This window comes from Pyxicephalus adspersus, chromosome 3 (assembly GCF_032062135.1).
Source record: "Pyxicephalus adspersus chromosome 3, UCB_Pads_2.0, whole genome shotgun sequence".
Classification (NCBI taxonomy): Eukaryota; Metazoa; Chordata; class Amphibia; order Anura; family Pyxicephalidae; genus Pyxicephalus; species Pyxicephalus adspersus.
Window position 1 is genome coordinate 10,740,113 of NC_092860.1, and position 9,848 is coordinate 10,749,960.

At 42.0% G+C, this 9,848-nt stretch overlaps 1 protein-coding gene across 6 annotated transcripts in view; it reads right to left on the reverse strand.

Moving 5' to 3' along the window:
• ARHGAP44 (Rho GTPase activating protein 44) overlaps positions 1–7,455 on the reverse strand; it is a 53,064-nt gene extending 45,609 nt beyond the window's left edge. For all 6 annotated transcript variants that reach the window (XM_072403571.1, XM_072403567.1, XM_072403570.1 and 3 more), the window contains exon 1: positions 7,007–7,455. In XM_072403571.1, the coding sequence (XP_072259672.1) occupies positions 7,007–7,059 (53 nt within the window). In that variant the 5' untranslated portion in view covers positions 7,060–7,455. The remainder of the gene's footprint in view (positions 1–7,006) is intronic.
• Positions 7,456–9,848: the final 2,393 nt, after the last annotated feature.

Sequence of the window (9,848 nt, forward strand, 5' to 3'; positions counted from 1 at the left end):
CATATGCTCCAACTGTCCAGGGCCCCTGTATTGTGACCCAACTTTTCAGTAACCATCCAAAAACAGCTGGATGGTTCCTGAAAAGTGCCTGGCGTTGCGCCCGGCTAAAAGGGGCTGGGGAAGAGCACTGGGAAGGCACACAGCAGGGAGCATCCCAGTTGGTTGGTGTTGTCAGGGGCCATTTCCATACCAATGGGGACATTATATGCGGTCTACATTTGCAAACAGCCAGGAGGCAGCATTGGGAATGTTGACATAAAGTGGTGATTGGGCTCCAACAAAAAATGCAGCAAATGATGGTATAGATTAGGACATTTAGAGACCAGGATACACCACCAGCTGGTGGAGCTGTCCAACTAGGCAAGCGTTGATCATCTAAAGTTTGCAAACACAAAACCCCATCCCTATATAAGACCCAGTCAACCCTTCAAGTAGCAGCAGAAACAAGCGAAGGTTCCTGAAGGACCATACCAAACCCTTAACCTCAGTACCATTATGGAACCTTGGGGAGAGCTCAAACCTGCAACTCATGATGGACAACCAACAAAAATAAAAAACGAATGGCCGGAGGCTTTTTCAAAAGAATGGACCACATGGGAAATTAAGGAACCACTGATGCTGGGAAGGTGGTGGAGGAAGGGGTGGTGGACAATATCAAGAACAAGGGTATGCCTATTTTTGAAAAGGACCATTGTATTTTATTATTTGTTTTTTCATTGGGGTATTTTCTGATGTTTCATGGCTTAATTTTGAAAATAAAAGAAACATGTTTGGTTTGATGACTAATAATGGTCCACTTTTCACAAATTCCACCTGGTGTGAATTCATGATACAACAACTGCATATGAAAAATATATATAAACCTAAAAAAAATAAAAAAAATACAAGTGACACCTAAAAAACAATCCACTCCCTCTTTCACATCCTCCTTTGATGGTCTCACCTCCGGTAACAAATTAATTGCACGAAAGGAAGGCGTCATTTGACCACACAGCACGTATTCTTTTTCGAAGGCTAAAGCTATTCTAACCTGCTATGACGGGGCAGGGCTCAATAATCGCACCAACATTTTTTTATTGTGCCTTATAAATGGAGACGTGTAATTCGACTCAAGGTGAAAAAAAAAATTCAGCCAAACCGGTTTATGGTTCCATAGCACAAGAGTAAAGTTCTAAGAAGAAAGAGGGTTGGTCTGCAGTGTAGGAGACGTGGCGTGTGGATGAAAAAGGTGCAGGATGGTGCAACTATTTTGCTGCACAGATCCAGGAAACCGTTTTTTTAGGTGGCCGGTGTCTGGGCAGACGTAACAGAGGCTTATGGCAAAGTATTGAAAGTCTACATTAGGGATCAATGTGGTGATTGAATGGGGGTCATAGCAAGCTTTATTAACTGGAAAGTTCAGCTGTTTGCAAAAAGTTGCTTTTGCTCCAACATTTAAAGCTACATAAAGACGGTCAATAATTGTCACTGGAAAGGATGGTTAGTGACAACTGAACTCTACGAACCCACCTGATATTATCCAACTTTGAACCTAATATCTAACTTGATTTGCACCCTGGAGCCACCGAAGGCCAATCAGGTGACCCAATCAAAATTTCCCGTGTTCAGCAGAAGGATATTTTACATACGAGCCCATTTCTATCACTTTTTCTCACGCAGTTTCATTCTGTTCCTTTAAATTTACAAAAAGCTATAAACTAAAAATTGTCGCACAATTTAAAAAATGGAGCAAAAATAAAACATTTTTTTCATTTTTTTGGCTGAGTTCCCGGAGCACCGATGACATGATTTATTTCCTTGGGTTTCATCGGCGTTACAAGAGGAAAGAAAGAAAAAAACAAGAAGAGAGCGTGATGAGGAAGTGTGTAATTAATGGGGGTTTTCCTCACCGCGGCCTGGAAAATGATTTATTGGTTACATCGCAGTCATGCTCAGAATTAGTGCCAATGGGAGTGAATAATACTGACAATAAAGGGGAAACTTTACTTCAGGTGTGCTTATTTTTAAAAAAAACAAAACATTACATAGCGGTGAATCTGACATTCACTAAAACATTCGCTAGTGTGGAATCTTTCAGGTCCATGTGTTTCAATGGCAGTAATTGATTCTCCGGAAGGGAATGTTTCAGTGAATGTTATATTCACTGCTGTGTAAATAAACCCCAATGCTTATTTCTTTTTTATTACAGCTAGTATAACTTTGTGAACTTTTTATATTATCTTCCCACAATGCTAGAGAGAAAAAAAAATCAGACTGGATGGCGGGTTCTAGACTGTGAGCCAATGAGGTTCTTTCTTTAGGGCACACAGCTATCAATCTAGCACCAGGAGAAGCTCAGCACTGTGAAAACGTTCATTCATAGCAGTGAATGACACTTATACAATTCATCGTTCCAACTGATACAAATCAGAATATTCACTCGATTTGCCTGTAAAAAGAATTTACAGAACACCTCACAGGGTCACTGGTCAGGATATCTGTGCTGATCTCAGAGGGGTAAAAAGAAATTCCCCCCTCCCCCAAAAAGTGCCCACTTCATATTATTATTATACAGTATTTACCGTATATAGCGCTATCATATTACGCAGCACTGTACAAAGTTGATAGTCATGTTGATAGTCACTAACTGTCCCTAAAAGAAGCTTACAATCTAATGTCCCTACCGTGGTCATGTCATTAATGTAGTCTAAGATCAATTTTGAGGGGAAGCCAATTAACCTAACTGCATGTTTTTGGGCTGTGGGAGGAAACCAGAGTACCCGGAGGAAAACCCACGCAGACACGGGGAGAACCTGCAAACTCCATGCAGATAGTGTCCTGGCCGAGATTCGAACCCGGGACCTAGTGCTAGCAAATGTTTTGAATCCTGGACCGGATCCATTCCAGGTTTGCTGGATTACCCAGCTTCACTGCAGAAAGTGTATTCTCTTCAGCCTTGGAGAGCTTTAATAAATCAGGTCCTCTGGCTCATCGCAATGGCCATGGTGATCCCTACACCGCAGTATGACCCCATATCTAACCTTTGAGGTTTCCGTTTTCCATTTGGACCCACCCACTTCTTACAAAGGTAAGTAATTTAGAGAACACCAACCACTCACCCAAATGAATATGCAGGCCAATCATTCTCAGATCCACCCAATGTACATGGCACTACAGGATGGGCCTAGCCAAAAGAGACAGTGATGTTCAAAGGGGGGGGGGGTTATATTAAACCCAATAAACTGCAGTACCCATAGCATACAATGAAAATTAACCTCTCATCAGTAAAAAAAATAAATAATAAAAGATGCCAAATGATTGGTTGGTAGGGTTGCAGCCCCTGGTGTACCATTCCTGCAAGTCAGGACTTGCAATATTGCTGGTCAAATTTGTATCTTCAGTTCCAAAAGGATTTGGGAGAAGGGGTGATTTATTGTTGCATCTTCACTTCCCGTTGTGTCACCAAGACAATATAGGCAATGAGGGGGGGCTTTTAGGGGCCCTGTTGTTATATATAAATTGGCATTTGCACCCACAATTTCCAAAATATACCTCTGCCAGTGCCGACAAGACAGACAAAGAACAAGGGGACCTCCTATTGCATTATTGAATTTTTTCCCAAGATTTGGACTTGGTCATCTATAAAAATGTAATTTTGTGTATTTGCAAATTTTTATATTTTTTTTACATTTCTCTTACAGAATATTGACGAGTTATGTTACCATTTACGACCCAGCAAGGAGTTGTTCCTTAGGATGCAGTGTTGATGTTCAGGAATGTTGCACTTCCCCCTTCCTGTAAACACATGTTGTTCATTTCTTGGTATGGTAAAGGGTGCCAACCTCACCCCAATTACCGTCAGCAGACAATTATTCAAGCTGACACTTACAAGTCTAATACCAACCCCCCCTTTAACTTCATCCCACCCCAACACACTCTGCCAAACCTGGCTGTAATTCAGCCCCAGAATTTATAGCGTATTCCCGGCGATCGTAAAACGAAACCCTTTCACCGAATGATTGCGAAATCGCCATGTGTGTCCAGCAAAACACACAAAATAAAAAGGAATCCAATCGTATAAAATGGACACCGACACGATTTTCACCTGAGCACAAAACATGACCCACCCTCTTCGCCTCCTAATTAACCCTTTCAGAAAGAAAAATGTAAGGCCCAAACAATTATTTTACTGATCCGAATAGGTTTCTGTTCAGTGACTTACAAAGTTTTTCAGCTGCACGGTTAACATAACAGCCTAGCATGTAGCATTTCCTGGGGGAGCTTAGTGAAGGCAGCCAAGGGGGGCTTGTTAGCCAATCACAACAGGTTTTCCTTGAGTAACATGTAGTCAAAGTTTCATTGTCCTATCCCCATGGTCATAAAGTGAAAGTAGAAATTAAAATTTCAATCTGCTGTAGTATTTAAAAAAAAAATATATTGCCCATAGCAATTAAGCCCCTATTAACTATACAAAGTAGGTGCTGTCCAGGCCTATAGCAACCAACTGATGGCCCATGATCAACCTAATAGAGCTGGCCTGACCCTGGAGAAACTGCTCATATGCCATCATAAAAGAGGAGTTTGCCATGTTCTTCTATGGGAGCTGTAGAGGGGTGAGCACAAGCACATAGTCCACGATAATGAAGGTACATGAATGGTATGCTAAAATGAGAATTAAGGTCATCAATGGGGTCATAAGTGTCTACACCTTTACCTTCCTGTAATACAGCAGTGACATCTCCAAATTTTGATCCCAAAGTCTCCATTAACATATAAGAAGTGGTGGGTGGTGCTTGGTTGATTCGCCCACCACATTTTAATATCCTAATGATTACAGATCTACCCATTGGGCAGCCATCACTTTAGGGTCACTGTTGGCCACACTTGACCAGTTTCAGGTCAACTACAGAGATGACCCTTCAAAGTTCAAATGCATGTTAAAAAAAAAATGAACGGTACCAAAAATGGTTTGCAACGTTCCGTCATCCTTCAAAGAAAGCCAAACTAATGCCGAGAGGGTTCTAACCAGTTTCCATCACAGTGTTTTATACTGGGTTGCCCATAATGGTTAACATGATGATTAGCAATTCCTGTGGATCTGTCATTTCCACCAATTATTTTTTTTGGTTGAAAACAGATGGAAAGTCTCCAAAATTATTCAAAGATCAACAATCATATCCAATAGCATAACAGAAGTGCCAAAAGCAACTATTCAGAATCCAGGTACAGCTCCAGAGTCCTACTGGGACCGTCACTCCCTGGCACATTTTGGCTTAATTGTAGATCAGCCTCTCTCAATCTTTTTACCCCAAAAGTACCCTTAAAACCATGTTTAAGTCTCAGGAAGCCCTGGCAAAAAATATTTTCATTGGAGGTCATTGGGAAAATGCTCCTTGCATATAGTGTGAAAATTTCCCCCTTTACAATGGTGATTCCACTGTTAAAGAAAGCTAAAAAGATCATTAATGTCATGCTTGCAGCTCTTCCAAGTGGTGTTGAACCTGGAACTCTTCTGGCACCATCACATGGGAGGATAGTCAGCTACAGCTCAAGGAATACTCAGAGGAAACCCTGGTTTAAAAAGCTCCCTGGTCAACATGGATTGCCAAATGCTTGATCAGGGACATCACTGGTTCCAGGGCTAGATAATCATTATCATCATAAACAGTCGAAATGGGCACCTCCACCACCAAAACGATCTCTGATTCCCCAACAACTGGTAAAAGAGGCAAATACACGGTTAGGCCTAGTACCCACATACTAATTGTCACTCCCAATCCAATAAAACGATCAAATCTAAAGGGAAAGCATCAGCTTACATATCATAAGCAACCAGTTTTTGGGTCTCAATTGGATGTAGATAGATCGGAAGTGTTTGTAAATATCAACTGAAAAAAAGGCAGTGCAAAGAAGCAACCCAATCCAATTTGAATACCAGTCAGAATGCCAATCCCTATCCAATAAAGACAGTCAGAAGGCCAAATATCATACACATGTGCACCATTTTGGATCTGACGACAAATTAAAAAATTGATTACATTGGTTAGTCAAAGGTAAAACTGGCAGCAGATCTTTTTATGTGTACTAGTCCTATGTGTGTGGTCAGACATGAAACAGAGGTTGTGGCCCATGCAACAAACTATTTTAGGTCAGCCCAGAGGACACTAAGTGGTCATCACAACCAACCAATCACAAACCAATGAAAGACCATGGGCTGGTGGCATCCATGTTTCTGAATATCACCCATATCCCATATCGAACTGTGACTTCAGGAAAAAGGCAGCCAACATTCTAGAATGGCTGCCAGTGGCCAAAGGAAGCTACTGAATGATCAACTGAATTATAAATTGGATAGATAGACAGATGAAAAAATGGTTACAAATGTAGATAATAGATAAGGGATAGAAGGAAGAATAGAAGAGTAGCGATGGGGGGAATACATAGTTAGATAAAGAGATACAAACATGAATATAGATAGATAGATAGATAGATATTAGGAGAGAAGAGAAGAGAAGGGATAGTTCGATGATAGGTGAGTAAAAAGATACAAATATAAATGATAGATAGATACAAATATGAATATATAAATGATTGGATAGATAGATAGATAGATAGATAGATAGATAGATAGATAGATAGATAGAAATCAGAGGCGGTTGTACATGGATCTGGTGTTTTTCGGTCAGGCATACAGACCCAATTACTGGCTCCCACCCTGGTCACATACACACCCAACCTCCTAAACCCGCCCTCCCAGCTCTCCATCCATTGATGCTCCACCACCAAGCCCACCCTATACCTCTGTGCAGGATGCCAGTTACCCTCCAGCCAGCGCTGCAGAGGTTAAATAAGAGGGCACTCCTTTTTAACCATGGCAGCACTGGGAGAAATCCCCCCCCCCCCCCCCCCCCAAATCCAATCCAGCCATATGGAAAAAGAAGGTCAGCCTTTAATACAAAAAAAGGTGAACACAATGGATGCCATGAGATGGGTGGGGGGTTGGTGAAGCCTGGGAGAAGCCTCTTACCTGCCCACAGTCTGGTTGGCCAGCTGCCTCATCCGATTGAATTGCTTCTTCATCTTTGCAAGGTGCGGCTAATAAAAATAGAAATGTCTTGTGCCCCTATGGGGGAGTCTATAGAAATCTCCAGGATGCAAGAAAATAAATAAATAAATAGACCCTCCCCCCTGTTGTAGCAGAAATTCACATGCCTCCCCTCCAATCTCTCTTCTGCCCTGTTATAGAGGGGCAGCTGCAGCACTCAGCCTCTTCCAGTGCCCAGGAGGTGCCAGGCTGCTGCAGTAGGGAGCATCATCCATTGGGGGGGTGCTAATGGGGTCCTCCAAAAGGGGCAGGGGTGCAGACTACAGCACCCCCTGTGTCTGCTTCTTCCCCTGCCTGTTCTTATTGCATGCTCCAAGCCCAGATCCAACCCCTTTATGTGGCTGCTGCTCTCACATCTCCAGCAGCAGCAGCAGAAGATCTTACACTGCAGGCTGGACAGCAGGGGAGCAGTTGCGCATGCCCAGGAGGTTTGCGCCCAAAGCATGCCGGGAGTTGTAGTTTTCTGCATGTTCTCTGTGCATTAATGAAATAAGAGATGGGGCAATAGTAGGTGACAGAGGGGGCAGGTGTATTCTATATGGTAGGAGCAGTGTATTTAGACACAGAACCAAGCTTTTAATTATATTTTTTTTTAGTTATACAGATTTTAGAATAATAAAGGGAAATATTTAGAGAAGGTACAGGTATTACAGGTATAACAAAATAAATAAAATGTGTATTATAAAATTATATGAAAAATAAATATTATCAAGATTTTTTTTTTAAAACATGCACCAAGCTTTTATATATATTTTTTTCTTAATTATGCTTTATTTGCAGCTATAAGGGGAAATATTTGGACCAGGTGGAGGTATTGCAACAAAATACATATTAAATAATATGTTTATTATATTGAAAAATAAATATTATTATAAATAAAATCTTTATAAAATAAAGTTTGCTCCAACATTCTATTCTCTTCTTTTGACTTTTCTTCATTTTTGGCAGACCCTCACTAAATGCATTGCCATGCACGTTGCCATTCCATGTTAAGCTTGGAATCTCCTTTACATGAACAGGCAGTCCAACACACCATATTGCTCAGAAATGAAGTGTAATCAAATGGCTGCAAATGCAATCTAACATGTTTGAAATTGCACATTACCTTTTTTTTTTTGGTATTTTAGTGCAATACAGTGCGCTACAACCCAGGTGCATTGTCCTAATACATTGGGATGCCAATGTGCAATGTAATTCATTTCAGATTGTGCCAAGCCATGCATCGCCACATTGCAGCAGTGTGAATGCAGCCTGGTTTTTTTACCGTGCATTATTATTATTATTATTAATATCAAACAGAATTTATATAGGGCCAACATATTACGCAGTGCTTGTATTTGTTTCTCGCAATAACACACAGCCCCAGAGATTTGTCATTTTTTTACCTAGTAAGGACCTTGTTATGCTTCTTTGTTTTTATGCATTACATTAAAGCACATCACGCCATGCATTGCCTTAAGGCAAAGGTAGGCAAACTCCAGCCTTTAGGCCGAGCACGGCCTAGTCAGTATTCCAGCACGGCCTAACGCCCCCCTAGTTATTTATTGTTGGATCTGGCCTAATTATATTGCCGAGTTATTGTGAGTTCCCGCCATATCATGCAGTTCCCGCACAGTAACCCCAATTACTTTGCCTAAAGAGCAGAAGCAACGCCCAGCTACCAGTCTCCGGAAGGTTGACCTCAAACGTCGTGTCTTCAACCCCGAATGGACTGACAAATATTCTTCCTCCAACGCGGCAACAAAGCCCTGTGTTTAGTGTGCAATTACACCAACAGCACTTTCAAGTGGTCGAATCTCAAGGGGCATTTCGATGCCAAGCACACGCACAGAGACTACACCTCGTATGCGCAGAAGGCTGAGGTTGGAAAAAACCTTTTCTTTGGACACCTTGGTTCTTCTGGCCTAGTGTGCCTTCTTGATCTCCTGAAATGGCCTAGTAGTCCAAATAGTTTGCCGACCCCTGCCTTAAGGCAACCAATTCCTACTCAATGGGATGGCAATGCACATATGTGAACCAAAAAATACACACCCAGCATATTTTTATGGGACAGCATGCGGCTACATACAGTGGTGTGTTACCGTGCCTTGGGATGCACTGCAACATATGGGTGTCATAGCTGCATTGGCCTAGTGCATTGGGGTGCTGCCAAAAATAAATGGCGCCACAATGACTTATTGCACATACCCAATGGTGGATGTAGCCAACAGTGGGCACCTGGGCAGAACTGGCCTGGGGTCCCGATCCTGCTGCACTGACTTGGGGCCCCTGTTGGCTGAAGAGGGTTGGGGTCCTTGTGCAGTGGCACACTTTGTACCTTCCTTTGTATGTGCATGCCTAAGGTAAGTTCAGACAAGTGGTTAATGACAGCGGGATGGCCTCAACTACCCCATAGCACTCATTACTATTTAACAAATTGGAGAGCCTTAAATCCCTTTTTGCAGAGGCATTAACATGTTTTGGGTTTTCTGAGACATTCCCTGCAGCATCTCAGGGTTTTCTGCCAGTTCGAGCCACTTCCAATTCCAGCCTCTTCATTAATCATTCGAATCATTGAAAATGGAGCTCAACGCTCCCAGATGCTTGGAGGATGAAAATGGACTTCTGAAACTGGGTGCCTAAACAATTGTCCCTCTGGATTCTGTGCAAAATAAATCTGAATAAAATGCATCTAAAACAACCTACAAAACTGCAATCCCTGGGAAGCCAAAAATTCCAGCAGGTGTGGTATTGCTTATATTTTTCATTGGAAATGTTCAGGGCG